The sequence below is a fragment of the Loxodonta africana genome, chromosome 21 (genome assembly GCF_030014295.1).
Source record: "Loxodonta africana isolate mLoxAfr1 chromosome 21, mLoxAfr1.hap2, whole genome shotgun sequence".
NCBI lineage: Eukaryota > Metazoa > Chordata > Mammalia > Proboscidea > Elephantidae > Loxodonta > Loxodonta africana.
The window spans coordinates 63,712,977-63,728,989 of record NC_087362.1 but is presented as its reverse complement, the minus strand read 5'-3'; the positions used below and the strand labels follow the sequence as shown (position 1 = coordinate 63,728,989).

The following is a 16,013-nucleotide window of genomic DNA, read 5'->3' as shown; positions in this document are numbered from 1 at the left end:
GTAGGGAAAAGGGATGAATGGGCAAATGTTAGGTTGTGCATGGTTTTCCAACAGCAACAACAAAAAAGGGGAAGAGGCTACAGGTGGGGATACTAATACTAATTAGATATAAACAATTACCTCACGGGATCAGTCTCCTGGGTCAAGCCAGTCAACTGCCATAATATAGTTCTTAAAGTTTATGTGCTACCTCCCAGTATGGTGAGTAGTGTCTAGGGTCTTAAAAACTTACTGAGTGGCCATCTAGGATACAAAGATTGGTCTTTATTTATCTGGAACAAAAGAGAAAGAAGGAAACCCAACAATCAGAGAAGGAACTGGACTACAGGGCTGTCTCCATGAACCACTGCCTCCTCTACCTTGAGACCAAAAAAACTAGATGGTACCTGGTTACCCCTACTGAACGTTCTGATCAGGGATATAATAGGTGCATCCTGATAAAAAAGTAAAAAAATGTGGAACAGAGCTTCAAATTCCTAAAGACTCTAGACTTAGTGGATCTATTGAGGCCGAAGGAGTCCCCGAGACTAGGCCAGAGTTGCTCTTCCAACCCTGAATTGAAATCATCTGAAGTCACCTTTAAACTAAGTAACAGTTTAGCCCAAAGTGTAAAGATTGTCACCCTTCAGTCTGTGTTCCCCCCCCGCAAAAAAAATCTACATAAGACCAAAGAGTCAACAGCTATTTTAAAGAGCTTTAGATGAGAAGGTTGGAGGCAACGGAGTTTACTAAGTAAACGGAAGTGGAACAAATAGAACAGAAATAAGGAGGATATTGATACAATATGAAGAATGTAACCAATGTCACTGATCATTATGTCTAGAAACTGTGCAGAGGGAGTCGGTTTTGCTGTGTTTATTTTCACCAAAAATAAAAATATTAAACAATTACTGGAAGAATAATTTTATGTTCAAGGTACAAATGAGTGGGTAGTCCCAAGTTTAGTGAAAGAGTTTCATAAATTCACCAACTGAGTTTGTTTTGTTGTGTTCTGTTTCTTGCCACAAGGCCTTAGGTCCCAGGGCTTTCTACCTCAACATACAAGCTACCTAGCTAATTTTGGTATTTTTAAAGTTTCTATTCTCTACAGAGATGCAATACAGTAAGTTTATCTTGCACATGGATGTGTGTGGTTCATACAGTGTCTATCATGCCAAAAAAAAAAAAAAAGTTAATTTTTGTTTCTGTGTACCCAGAAAACAGAATACAAACTGCTAATGAACATGCCCTAAGGAAGAGATTCTCAACCTTGAGAATGTTGATCTAGAATGTAAAGCCTAAGACAGCAACGAGCTTATTTGTTCTGTTCACCTTTGTATTCTTAGAGGCTGGCACAAAGCTTGCTTGGCACATGGTAGACTTTCGCTCAATGAAAGGAGTCCATGGGGCTTTAGGATCTGTGAAACCAGAAATGGTTTACAAAATTTTGTATGCATATGTGTGATATGGATTGAATTGTATCCTCCAAAAAGATATGTTGAATTCCTAACCCCTGGTACATGTGAAAATGACCTTGCTTGGAAACGGGGTCTTTGAAGATGTTGTTAGTTAGGTTAACATGAGGTTATACTGGAGTCCAGTGAGTCCTAATCTGGTACAACTGGTGTGCTAATAAGAAAGATACACAGAGACAGAGAGACAGGAAGGACACTACGTGATGCTGCAGCTGCTAGCCAAGGAATGCCTAGTGCTACCGGAAGCTAGGAGTGAGGCATAGAATCGTTTTCTCTCTCAGAGCTAGTCAACACAGTCAATACCCTGATTTGGACTTCTAGCTCCTAGAACTATGATACAATAAATTTGTGTTCTTGTAACCCACTCAATTTGTGGTCTTTTGTTACAGTACCCCAAGAAAACCAATACAATGTGTATATGCAATGTCTTTTAGGGAGAGAGTTCATAATTTCTATTACAATTCACAAAAGGGTGAAAACCACCGTATTTTGCTGTAACAGACACAGCTAACAGGTATGGTTGAGATATCATCTACTTCTTTTGGAAACACTGTGTCTTAATCACCTAGTGCTGCTTTAACACAAATACTATACGTGAAGGGCTTTAAAGAGAAGCAATTAATTTTCTCATAGTTCTGGAGGCTAAAAGTCCAAGTCAGGGTCTTGTCCATGTTGATTCCCTCCCTGTTGGTAGCTCTAGCTTTTCCTTAGTTCCTTGGCATTCCTTGGATTATAGATGATCCTCATTTAGTGTATGTCTTCCCCCATGTGTATCTATGTGCCTATTCTGGTCTCTTTATAACTCAAAAGTGATTAAGTTCAGGATCTGCCCAACACTGGTATGAGTTCAAAAGAAAACCCCTATCTCCAAACAGGATCATATCTATAGGTACAGGGGTTAGGATTTCAACACGTATTTCTGGTGGACACAATTCATACAGTTAACAATACACTGCTACAGAAAAGGTCAAGTTTTTTGAGACTGAATTGTAGGAACCAAATTATCAAGAAGCTTAAACAGAGTCCATCTGTGAGAATGATTATTTTTCCATGATAGAATTAAGGCAGCTTTTATAATATCAATACACCCACTCCTCACTTATCAACTTGGTTAGGTTCCAAAGACCACATCGTTATGTGAAAATTGGTGTTTTATGAAAATGGAGGATGACTACATTATTATACAACTGTCAAATTACGTGGTTACAGAACTGCCAAACCACTGAGAATCGTGACCCAGTCAAAGAGACACACAACCTTAACCATCACAGCCAGCATTACTCTCACCTCACACCTTGGTGTTCGTTACTGCCAGATATATATCATTAATACACAAAATAGTCTGACAGATTTTTAATATTCCTATGAATGGGAAATGTCAGATATCGAGATAGTTGGTGAGAGGTAAGTGTAATGATGATAACATTTATTAAATACTTACTATCTGCCAGGCATTGTTCTAAGTGCTCTGCTTACATGAATTAGATGGCCTATATCATGGCCTTCAAGAACCCATGCAGATCAGGGGTCAGATAATTTCAATGAATGAAATATTAGACAATAAAAGATGATGGTGCCTCCTAAGAACTTGAAGAGTTCTTCCAACACCATCTCATACTAAACCCGCTTGCTTTCTAGGGGGAACTTACACTGGTCACCTTTACGTTCCTCAAATCCACCAAACCCCTGTCTTGCTCAAGGCCTTTGCTGGCTCCTCCTTCTTTAGGGCTGAGCTCAAAGGTCACTTCCTGAGAGAGGCCATCCCTCCCTGATCAGTTTACCTTAGTCTTCCTCTAGACTGCATCACTTCATTTCTTTTACATATAGTTGTCACGGTTACCTAACAAATAAATTATCTTATTTGTTTACTAGCTCATTGTTTGTCTCCACTACGAAAGTATAAGCATCTTGAGATGGGAATTAGTCTTGTTCACAGATGGCCAAAATCAGAGCCTGACACATGGACGGTGTCAACATTAATATTTAGGGAATGAATAAATGAACACTAGGTGCTGACACCAAAATAGTAAACAAGGTCCCCGGCTTTACGGGGATATAGTGGTACTCAGACAATAAGTAATTAGGCAAACAATAGGTCACTGAGGCGGTTTAGGGTCTGCCAACTAACTCCTAACCCAAGGGAACTGTTTATGTGACCTTTCACTGAAGAAGGATTTGGATAGGGACGGCAATTAGCTGCATCAACCCTCATCACCTAGGGTTTAGAGCTAGAATATAAAATTTCAAAGTGGTCCTAGGCGTGGGGATATAGGACGGGCTATGACTCAGGCCTGGGGATGCGGTGGTGTCTTGGACTAGGCTGTTTGTCACGCGAGCAGAACTCCAGAACCTTCTTCAGGTCGCACAGCAGACCCCAGAACCCTATCCCACGCTGCCGGGGTTTGGGTCTGCCAGCTTTCCTCTTCTCGCCCCCTCCGCCCCCCAGAGTACTCACCGCCACTCTCTCCGGCTGCTAGCTACCGTTGCTATAGCGCCGATGGCGTGTAAGGCTGGGCGAGAGGAGCACGGGAAAACATGACAGAGCCCCGTTGCCACCTGGGAAATGTAGTTCTCCTCCGGCCCCAGCCCGCCTGCTCGCTGGGTAGCGGACTACGCTCGTCCAGCTGTCGAACCTGGTAAATCCTCCTGCTCGAAACCCAGTGCACGCTTGGGAGTCGCCGCGGTGCATCCTGGGAGTGCTAGTTTTCGAGGCTCCGAGAGAGAATGGCGTCGGGCGGGAACTGGACATTGAGAGAACTACATGCAGGAGGCGGGGTCCAGGGCGAAGGATATACGCGGCTCGTGGTGGCGAAGGCGGCTGTAGCGGCAGCATGAAGCGAACCCAGACCGCCGAGGAGCGAGAGCGAGAAGCTAAGGTATGCAGGGCTCCGCAGGAACAGGGGTCCTTGGTGCTTTTGGAGATAGGAGCAGAGAATTGGAAGGGCAGAGTTTGATGGCGAGCGGACGCATCGTCTTAAGCCAAGGGATGGCAGGGCCTTGTCAGCAAGGGAGCTGGAGACATGGGGGTTATAAATTCTTGCTGGTCAGGGTGCAGGCCGAGTCCTGTGGGACTAGCTCAACAATGAGGACGAAGACACTCATTTTTTGTCCTGTCTTTGCCCCCGCTTCGTTGGTTAAAATTATGGCCACCTTTGTGCCTCAGTTTCCCGGGCCCTGTGACGACCGTGTGCATAACCACCTGTGCTTTCTCATCAGTAATGGTCCCTGAGGACTGAGATCGGATTAGATGAAATAGCTGTGAGATCAGATGTGTTTATCTGGAACGTTGTCTCCGTGGCCGGCTGATACATTCTGTCTTCAGCACAGTGGATATGAATCTTTATGTTGCTATTCTCTACCTTTTACAGCCTTTGGTGGTTGCCATTGCATGAGATGACAATAATAATGCAATACGAATTTTTTTTTAATTACTTAATTGCCCACCAGGCACTGCCTGCCTTTGATGCATTATATATACACCATAGCAGATTACAAGGTAGATATTTTACAAATGAAGTATCAGCAGTCCAATTTTACAGGTGAAGCATTGCAACTCAGAATAATCGAGTGTTTTCCTCACTTCCAAAATGAAGTTCTGTTGAATTGCGTAAATACCTTGGAAACCTGTCCACCTTTTCCCGTCTCCACCATCTTGGACCAAGCTGCCATTATCTCTTTAATGGACTGTTGCAATAGCTTCCTTATTATAACTTGCTCTTCACCCAAATTCCTCTGCCTGCCTCCCCCTACACCACCAGTCTCTTCTCCACACTGTAGAGAATTTTTTTTTTTAAAAATGCAAATCAAATCATGTCTCTTTCCTACCTCCCTACCCTGCCAGCCACCTGTTTAAAAATCTTCCATGGCCTTCTGTTCTTGGGATAAAGATAAAACTTCATATGGCCTTCAAGGTCCTGTTTGGTTTGGGCATTATCTCGTTCTACAGCCTCATCAGACAGGACACTTTCCCTGCTCCGTGCCGGTCTGCTACTTTGTTCTTAACAGTTCCTCCATCCTTGTGCTTCCCCTGGTCACAGAGCCTTTGCACATGCTATTTGGTGCTGCTCTATGTCAGGCAAATGTTGGCAGTGAGGAACCAGCGGTAGATAAAATAGAGACACGCTTCTTGCTCTCATGGAATTTAGAATCCTGTAAGTGAGTGTGTTAGGGCAATACCCCAATGAATTTAAAATATATAATAAAATCTGCTATACAATGGCCTAAGTTACTGCAAGTTTCACCAAGGTCTTGAGGTTTCCATGCTTGAGCCTGCATCCGATATGGGCTAAAGATGGAAACAAGGTAGAAGACCCTTCTGCATTAGTTTACAAAAGGGCAAAGAAACAAAAATGTAGTCACACATTGGCATTGTGCATGATGTCTCACCTTTCAGGGTTACTTTTAAAGTTACTCATTTAGCCTATAAAGATTTATTGAGCAGCTGTTATTCACCAGACACTGGGATTATAATTTTGGCTAAAATATATCCCCCCACCCCCCCCCCCACCCCCCCGCAGGGGAGCTCTTCTTCCTTTGAAACCATAACTATTGCCTATGAGGTAGTTAGGAATATCATTCTCATTCTATAGATGTGGAAACTGAGGCTAGTAGAAGTTGTGATTTGCCCATTTCTACTTGGTTGCTAAGTGGAACCAGGGCTCAGAACCAGGTCTTTTGACTCCAGTTTTCAAAGCTTTTTTAAATTTCCTGTTGATGAAACATATTGGATTGGTAGAGCAAGTTATCTTCCTGCTTGCTTTAAAACATTTTGTTGATCTTTTAAAAAAAGATTTATTTACTAATAAATTTAGTAAATTTATACTTTGAAAACAAAGTATAGGCAGCTGAGTGTTAAATCTTAAATAGAAAATGTCCAATTATTTTTCTTTTCCTAATCAATTTTATTGCAGTATAATCCACATATAATAATTTTCATTACTTCATAGTGTACAATTTAATGATTTTGATAAGATATATACACTTCCAAGAGGTCCTGGGGTCATGCAAATGTTTTTTTTTTTTTCCATTATTAACCTAAAGGTTGGCAGCTTGAACCCACTCAATGGCGCTATGGAAGAAAGGCCTGGCAGCCTGATTTTGTAAAGATTACAGCTGAGAAAACCCTTTGGAACAGTTCTGTTTTGTAACATATGAGGTTGCCATGCGGAATTGACTCAGTGACAAGGGATTCAGTTTTTGGTTTTACACACCTGCAAAACCAAAACCACAGCTGAGATACAGAACATTTCTGTCCCTTCCAAAAGTTTTCTCTTGCTCATTTGCAATCAGTCCATCCCTCCACCTTGGCCCCCAAGCAACCGCTGATATGTTTTCTCTCACTGAAGATGAGTCTGTGTTTTCTAGGATTTCATATAAATGGAAGCATGCTGTATATACTCTTTTGGGCCTGTTTTCTTTCACTCAGCATGATGATTTTTGTGATTTAGCCACATTATTGTGTTTATCGATAGTTTGTTCCTTTTATTGTTGAGTAATAGTCCATTGTGTGGGTATAGCACATATTGTTTAAACTCATTCACCTGCTGCTGGACATTTGGATTTTTTTCTGGTTTTGGGCTATTATGAAAAAAGCTGCTAGATCTGACCATTCATGTGTAAGTCTCTATGTTCTCGTTTATCTTGGGTAAATACCCACTGTGGAATGGCTGAGCCTAATGGCAATTCTCTGTTTAACCTTATAAGAAACTGCTAATTTTTGAAAGTAAACTTACCATTTTTGCTAGTTTACTGGGGCTGCCACAACAAATTACCTCAAACTTGGTGGCTTAAAACAACAGAAATTTATTCTGTCTCAGTTCTGGGGGCTGGAAATCCAAAACCAAGGTGTCATTCAGGCATGCTTCCTCTGAAGGCTCTAAGGGAGAATCCTTCCTTGCTGCTTCCAGCATCTGGTGGCTTCTGGTATCCCTTGGCTTGTGGCAGTATAGTTCTGATCTTTGCCTTTGTCCTTACAAGGCTCTGTATCTCTGTGTTTCAAATCTCTTTTTTCTTTCACTTACAATGACACTAATCATTGGATTTAGGGTCCACACTAAATGCAGGGTGATCTCATCTCCAGATCCTTAACTTCGTTACATCTGCAAAGACTCTTTCCAAATAAGATGACATTTACAGGTACTAAAGGTTAGAACTTGGGCATGCATTTTCTGGGGGACACTATTCAACCCACTACATTATTTAAACTTTCCACCAGCATTGTATGAGAGTTCTAGTTGCTCCACAGCCTTGTCAACACTTGATATTGTCAGCCATTTTAATTTTAGTCATTTTATTGGACATATGATAGTATCTCATTGTGGTTTTAATTGGCATTTCCATGATGACTAATGAGGTTCAGTGTCTTTTTTTAAAGGTGCTACTGAGATATTAATTTGTATACCATAAAATTTACCTATTTTTTAATGTACAATTCAGTGATTGATAGCACATTTATAGAGTTATGCTACCCTCACCACAATCTTATTTTAGAATATTTCCATTGTTCTGAACAGAGACCTCCTGTTCATTTGCAGTTATGCCCTATTTCCATCCTCATTGCTATGTAGCTGATAAGCTACTCTGCCTCTTGCCTTTCTGGATTTACCCTACAAATCTAGAAAAAAAAAAATTTTTTTTTTTTTGACATTTCATACAAATGGAATCATAATACGTGGTCTTTCATGTTTGGTTCCTTTCACTTAATGTAATGTTTTTGAGGTTCATCTATCCTTTTTATTGCTGAATGCTATAATATTGTATGGATATACCACATTTTTCATCCATTCATCAGTTGATGGAGATTTGGGATGTTTTCACTTTTTGTCTATTATGAATAATAACTTCTATGAACATTCGAGTACTAGTTTTTGTGTGGAATCTTTTTTCTCTCGGGTGGATACCTTGGAGTAAAATTGCTGGGTCACATGGTAAATCTATGTTTAACATTTCAAGAAGCTGCCAAAATGTTTTCCAAACTGTGCCATTTTACAGTCCTACCAGCAGTTTTTGAGGATTTCAGGTTCCTCACATCCTTGAAACACTTGTTATTGTCTTTGATTACAGACCGCCTAGTAGGCATGGAGTAGTATCTCATCGTGCTTTTGATTTGCGTTTCCCTAATGGCTGACGATGCTGAGCATCATTTCATCTGCTGACTAGCCTGCTGTGTGCCTTCTTTTGTGAAGTGTCTATTCAATACCTTTTGTCTATTTTTTTTGGAGGAGTTTGTTTCTGTTTTTATTGTTAAGTTTTATGAGTTGTTTGTATTTTGTGCTGTAAGTCCTTAGTCAGCTATATATTTGCAAACATTATCTTTTTTTTTTTTTTTTTACTTAATGGTGTCTTTTGAAGAGCGAAATTATTTAGTTTGATTAAATTTCAATATGTTGATTTTTCTTTTTATGATTCATGCTTTTGTGCATGTTTTTGAAATCTTTACCTATTCCAAAGTTGCAAAGATTTCTTGTTTCTTTTTAAATTATATGTTATTTAAAAAGCAAACGTAATAGAGGAGTCCTGGTGGTGCAGTGTTTAAGTGCTCAGCTGCTACCTGAAAGGTTGATGGTTTGAACCCACAGCTGCTCCTCAGGAGAAAGATACGGTGATCTGCTTCCATAAAGATCACAGCCTTGGAAACCCTATGGGGCAGTTCTCCTCTGTCCTCTAGGGTCTTTATGAGTTGAATTGACTTGATAGCAACAGGTTATCCCCATAATGGGTAATTCTTGGTTTCCCTTTTCCCTTTAAAATAGCTTAATTGTATTTTCTTCCTTGTGATTGCTGATGCTACAGACATATACAGTCTCCAAGTCTGGAGGGTGGATAAGAAGGTTAGACTAAATATTATCTAGCTTTCCGTGATCACATTTGTTTAATTGTGTTAAAGCATAGGAGAGCACCACGGCATATTCTTGCACTTTTAAAATGAATTTTTCTTGTTAGGCATATAAATGAAACAGTCCAGATTAGTATTAGATGACCTGAGTTGAACCGTGGCCTCTACCATTTCCTTGTTGGGGGATGAGCGTGAGGCACTCTGAGCCTCAGGTCTCCAGCCAGAAATTGGGGTCAAGAACAGCTGCCTCCGTAGGTTGCTGTAAGGGCCCAGTATGATTAGGTTTGGCTACTATGCCAGGGCAGAGTGGTCATGGCCTTGTTGGAGATTGGTTGCCCTAGAGCGATGCATTTTGTCCCCCAGATGACATAATTTATTATTTTGAAATGATTTAAAACTTACAGAAGAGCTGCAAGAGTAGAATAAAGGGTCCTCCTATACCTGTCATCCAGATTCACAAGTTGTTTGCATCTTGCTACGTTTGCTGTCTCTCTCTCTCCATGTATATACATATACACACACAAGCCATTTTTTTTTTTTAATGAACCATATCAGGGTAAATTGTAGACCTCAATCCCCTTTACCACTAAATACTTCAGGATGTGTTTTCTAAGAACAGGGACACCTTTTTATATATAAACACAGCACAGTGATCAATTTCAGAAAAGTTGACATTGATATAATACTATTATTTAATCCCAAATCCATATTCAGATTTTGCCAGTTATCTTAATAATGTCTTTTATAGGAATTTTTTTTTTTTTTTTTACTGGCCTCTGTTCCAAGCCAGGATCATACATTAGTTGTTAGGTCTCTTTGGTTTCCTTTAATCTGGTCTCCTTTCATCTCCTTTAAATTGGTTCCTCACACTTTTTTTTTTGTCTTTTAAGACATTGACATTTGGATGAGAACAGGCAATTTGTTTTGTACAGTGTCTCTGTATTTTTGTTTGATGTGTTCTCATGATTAGATTCAGATTGTGCATTTTTGGCATGTATATTTTTTGAGGAAAGATATAGGCTACTTGTTGTGAGGCACTGTCAAGTCACTTCCGACTTATAGTGACACTAGGTGCAACAGAATGAAACACTGCCCCAGTCTGTACCATCCTGACAATTGTTATGTTTGAACCCACTGTTGGAGCCACTGTGTCAGTCCATCTCATTGAGGGTCTTCCTCTTTTTCACTGACCCTCTACACTACCAAGCAAGGTGTCCTTCTCCAGGGACTAATCCCTCCTGATAACATGTCCAAAGTATGTGAGATGAAGTCTCATCATCCTTGCTTCCAAGGAGCACTCTGGCTGTATTTCTTCTAAGACAGGTTTGTTCTTTTGGCAGTCCATGGTATATTCAGTATTCTTAGCCAACACCATAATTCAAAGGGATCAATTCTTCTGCCTTCCTTATTCATTGTCCAGCTTTCGCATGCATATGAGGCTATTGAAAATATCATCCTGCCTGTAGATATGTTTTGTTTGGCTCAAAGGAACTGTGGAAATTTTCGGATTATTTTCTAACATTTTAAAGTTGGGAGATTTCACGTGAAAATCTGGGTATCTGGTTTTCTTGAAAAACTAGATTATTTGGAAATACTGGGCATGCAGTCCCCCAACAAGAGCTAAATAGTGGCTACCCCTTTAGATGGGAAGTGTGTTTTCCAGTTTGCCACTGTCCAGTTTTGCCCTGTCAATCATAGGATAGTGGATAAAAGTATTGGGCTGTAGAAGTTGACTCCTGCAATTGAATTTTGCTCTTTAGATATAGATTCCTGGAATTGAATTCTACTCCATCACTTTCTTGGGCAAGCAACTTAACTTTTCTGATCTTCAGTTTCCTCATCTGTAAAATTACGGTGAAATTTATGGTTGTGGAGGGGGTTAAGTGAGATATATATAAACTATGTAGAACATTCCTGGCACATAGTAAAAATAAAAATTTTTATTATCAACATCATCTCACTGTCATCATAATCATCACCACCAGTCCGGCCCCAGTATTCAGGACATCCTTTGTGTAAACATAAATTGAGTGTCTGCTCAGGCAGCCTTTCTCAACTGGGGCTCCAAGAGAATGAAGCCCTAATGTCCTAAGACAGTCATTGGATGTGATACATTAACTTCTAGCTCGTGCATCCACAGTGGTACTACTTATGTACCATCCTGGAAACCTGATGGTCTGCTGGTTTAGAGCTCAGCTGCAAACCCTGGGGTTGGCAGTTTAAATCTACCAGCTGCTCCTCGGAAACCCTATGGGGCAGTTGCTGTGAGTCAGAATTCACTCGATGGCAACGGGTGTGTACCATCCTTGGGAGAATTAAGAAAATAGTCACTCAAGCCATTTTCTGTGTTTTGTGGTTCAGTGGAGGAACCTGGTTAAGAGTAAGCAGTGCATTTTGCACTGGGGACACATGGGTAAATCATGGAGGATATGGTCCCAAAGAACTTGCTGTCTGTCCAAGAAAGGTAGATAATTAAGCAAATACTGACAGTAGAGTGGTGAATTTTATCATGGAGCCAGGGCATAGTAGCAAGGAGGACCTCACGTGGTTTGAGGGTCATGGAATTCCTTCCTGGGAAGATCTGTTTAAAGGTGTATCCTCATGAAGGCCTGGAACCCCTTTAGGGGTTTTTTCGGAAAAAGTAGAATTTTTTTTTCATGGTATAAAAAGATGTGGATATTGAATTCCAAGTTAGTGTCAAAAGTTCTTATGCTGGCTTGGGAGAGATCATCTTCTTAAAAAATATTGAAAATAGAAATAGTTCACTGCCAAAATGGTTATACATATAATAAAAACATTTGAGAATTTTGTTTAAATGATGTACATTTTTATCAGTGAAGGAAATATCCAGAATAAACTTCTTGTTTTAAGTAAAATCATTAAAACAGTCATTTGTTTTTGATGACAGTTTCTTAATGTCATTTATTAAGATAAACATCACATTAGGTTGTTGCTGTTCGGTGCCATCAAGTTGGTTCTGACTCTTGGTGACCCTGTGTACGACAGAATGAAACACTGCTCAGTCCCGTGCCAACCTTGCAATTGTTGCTGTGTTGCTATGTTTGAGCTGATTGTTGCAGCAGCTGTGCCAATCCTTCCTCCTTTTCACTGACCCTCTACTTCACAAAGCATGATGTCCTTCTCCAGGGACTGATCCCTCCTGATACCATGTCCAAAATGTTGGAGATGAAGTCTCGCTATCTTTGCTTCTGAGGAGCATTCTGGCTATACTTCTTTCAAGACAGATTTGTTTGTTCTTCTGACAGTCTGTGGTATATTCAATATTATTCACCAACACCCTAATTCAAAGTGTCAGTTCTTCGATCTTCATTATTCATTGGCCAGCTTTTACATGTATATAAGACGATTGAAAACACCGAGGGTTGGGTCAGGTGCATCTTAGTCTTCAAGGTGACATCTTTGCTTTTTAACACTTTAAAAGAGGTCTTTTGCAGCAGATTTGCCCAGTGCAATGCGTTGTTTGATTTCTTGACTGCTGCTCCCATGGACATTGATTGTGGATCCAAGTAAAATGAAATCCTTAACTGCTTCAGTCTTTTCTCCGTTTATCATGATGTTGCTTATTAGTCCAGTTGTGAGGATTTTTATTTTCTTTGTGTTGAAGCACAGTCCATACTGATGGCTGCAGTCTTTGATCTTCATTGGTAAGTGCTTCAAGTCTTCTTCACTTTCAGCAAGCAAGGTTGTGTCATCTACATATTGCAGGGTGTTAATGAGTCTTTTTCCAATCCTGATGCCCCATTCTTCTTCATATAGTCCAGCTTCTCAGATTATTTGCTCAGCATACAGATTGCATAAGCATGGTGAAAGGATAAAACCCTGACACATACCTTTCCTGTCTTCCACACAGTATCCCCTTGTTCTGTTTGAATGACTGCCTCTTGGTCAATGTACAGGTTCCTCGTGAGCATAATTAAGTGTTCTGAAATTCCCATTCTTTGAAATGTTATCCATAATTCATTATGACCCACACAGTCGAATGCCTTTGCATGGTCAATAAAACATAAGTAAACATCCTTTTGGTATTCTCTGCTTTCAGTCAGGATCCATCTGACATCAGCAATGATATCCCTCGTTCCATGTCCTCTTCTGAATCTGTTTTGAACTTCTGCCAGTTCCCTGCCAATGCACTGCTGCAACCACTTTTGAATGATCTTCAGCAAAATTTTACTTTTTAGTTTTTTAAATTAGGCTTTTTTTTATGATAATAACTCAATTAAAGGAAGTTTGTTATTTGTGTTTGTGCCTCCTGGATCTTTTTACCTATTTATTTTATTTTTTTGCAGTTTTACATTTTAGTGAGGTCCTGAGAAGATTTTCCTGGCCCCTTTGTTCACGATGGGTCATCCTAGGTTATACCACCAGTTTTTCTGATGGCTATTTAGGGAATTAAGTATAGGGCATTTTTTGTGGTGGACCAATGACAAATCGTCTTAAAAAATTAAAATTTTGTGTAACAGATTCTACTTTTTATTTTTGTTTTTCTGAAATCTATCATTTGCTTAATCTATCCTCCCATGTAGGGCTCAGCTTGTGATCATAATTTCATTGCCTTCTGTAGGTAGAAGGGGTAGTTTATTTGTTCATAATATCAAACCGCTTTAAATACCCTCCTTGAAAATAAACTGGCCAAGCCAATGAGTAACAGTGAGTTCTTGTTACTTTCTATTATTTCCAGATCTGTTTCTTAACCATTCCTAGTGTTGATTTTGCAAACTATATTTACCATTCAAAAAAAGCCTTAGCCAGAACTCCTACAACTCAATGATAGGAGGACAAAACAATGAAAAAATGATCAAAGGACTTGAATAGATATTTCTCCAAAGAAGTTATACTGATGGCTAATATAAATGAAAAGATGCCCAACATCATTAGTCATTAAATCGAAAACTAAACCTGTTGCTGTTGAGTGGATTCCAACTCATAGTGAGCCTATAGGACAGAGTAGAACTGCCCCGTAAGGTTTCTGAGGCTGTAATCTTTACAGGAGCAGGCTACCACATCTTTCTCCTGTGGACTGGCTGGTGGGTGTGAACTGCCAATCTTTCAGTTGGTAGCCGAGGGCTTAACTACTGTACCACCAGGGCTCACTAGGCTCACTAGGATGGCTATTATCAGAAACAAAGCAAAACAAAACAAAAACTGGAAAATAATAAGTGTTGGTGAGGATGCTGACAAGTTGGAACCCTGCTGCATTGCTGGTGATAAATGTCAAATGGTGCAGCCACTGTGGAAAACAGTTTGGCAGTTCCTCAAAAACTTAGAGAAACCATATAACCCAGTACCTAATGACCTAGGTATATACCCAAAAGACTTGAAAGCAGGAACTCAAACCGGTCCTTGTACACCAGTGTTCATTTCAGCATTATTCACGGTAGCCAGAAAATGGAGACAACTTAAATGTCCAGCAACAGATGAATTGATAAACAAAATGTGCTGTATCCATAAAATGGAATATTATTTAGCCATAAAGAGAAATGAAGTTCTGACATGCTGTGCCATGGATGAACCTTGACAACATTATGCTAGGTGAAAAAAGTCAGACACAAAAGGACAAATAGTGCATGATCCTACTTAGATGAAATATCTAGAATAGGCAAAGGCATCGAGACAAGCATTAGTGGTTACCAGGGAGTAAGGGGAGGGTGAGGTGGGGAATTACTGTTTAAGGGAAGGGGGCAGTGGTGGCTCAGTGGTAGAATTCTTGCCTTCCATGCAGGAAACCTGGGTTTGATTCCCAGCCAGTGTACCTCATGTGCGGCCACCAGCTGTCTGTCCGTGGAGGCTTGTGTGTTGCTACGATGCTGAACAGGTTTCAGCAGAGCTTTTGGACGGAGACAATCTACTTCTGAAAAGTCAGCCAGTGAAAACCCTGTGGGTCATAACAGTCCGCCCCATGTATTAAATTTCTGTTTGGGGTGATGGAGAACTTTTGGTAGATAGTGGTGATGGTCGGATAACGTGGTGAATATAACGAATGTCACTAAGTTGTATACTTAAAATTGGTTAAAATGGCAAAATTTTTGTTAAATACATTTTACCACAATAAAATTAAGAAAAAAATGTCTCAGCCACTTTGAACGACCATTAGCTTCCTTGAGGACAAGATCGCGTCTCATTCATCCTTGCATCTCTCCTAGCAGAATGTCTTGTACATAAGAGACATTAATGAATATTTGCTGACGAGAGAATGAATGGATTGAGAGCCTCCAGCCCTTGATATGTTACGTGTGACCCTTAGTAACTATACTGCTGGCTCTCAGGCTGTTGATTCGGTTTATTGTGGCCGAGTTTAGCAATGCAGGTTCTGGCATTTAGACTATATGCACCCTGAAAGTAGAGGCCATGTCTTTTTAGTTTTTTCATTCACTATTGTATATCTAACACTTAACTGTGTGCCAGGCAGTTAGTAGATATTCCATAAATACTTATCAAATGAATGAATAAATTCCCAACGTCACTGCTTGTTATTGGTCCTTACCTGGTACCCATTGCTGTCGAGTCGATTTCGACTCATAATAACCCTATAGGACAGATTTGAGCTGCCCCTTAGAGTTTCTAAGGAATGCCTGGTGGATTCGAACTGCCGACCTTTTGGTTAGCAGCCGTAGCCCTTAACCACTACCCCACCAGGGTTTCCTATTGGTCCTTAGGCTTTCTAATAATGAGAAGTGGAACTGGAACCAGAGAAGAAATAATGAAAA

General features: G+C 40.2%; 2 protein-coding genes across 15 annotated transcripts in view; one reads left to right on the top strand and one right to left on the bottom strand.

Moving 5' to 3' along the window:
• The window catches only part of RPGRIP1L (RPGRIP1 like), a 125,366-nt gene extending 121,097 nt beyond the window's left edge, over positions 1-4,269 (bottom strand). For 2 of the 6 annotated variants that reach the window (XM_003416369.4, XM_010596083.3), the window contains exon 1: positions 3,910-4,265. The gene's annotated coding sequence lies outside the window, so the exon portion shown is untranslated. The other 4 variants (XM_023555590.2, XM_064274028.1, XM_010596084.3 and 1 more) reach the window with 4 other exon arrangements.
• Positions 4,058-16,013, top strand: part of FTO (FTO alpha-ketoglutarate dependent dioxygenase) — a 412,272-nt gene continuing 400,316 nt past the window's right edge. For 4 of the 9 annotated variants that reach the window (XR_010318897.1, XM_023555597.2, XM_023555596.2 and 1 more), the window contains exon 1: positions 4,068-4,330. Coding sequence is in view for 8 of the 9 variants with exons in the window: in XM_023555597.2 (XP_023411365.2) it covers positions 4,286-4,330 (45 nt within the window). In the remaining variant the exon portion in view is untranslated. Of the gene's footprint in view, positions 4,331-16,013 lie in introns of all 9 variants that reach the window. The other 5 variants (XM_010596082.3, XM_023555593.2, XM_023555592.2 and 2 more) reach the window with 3 other exon arrangements.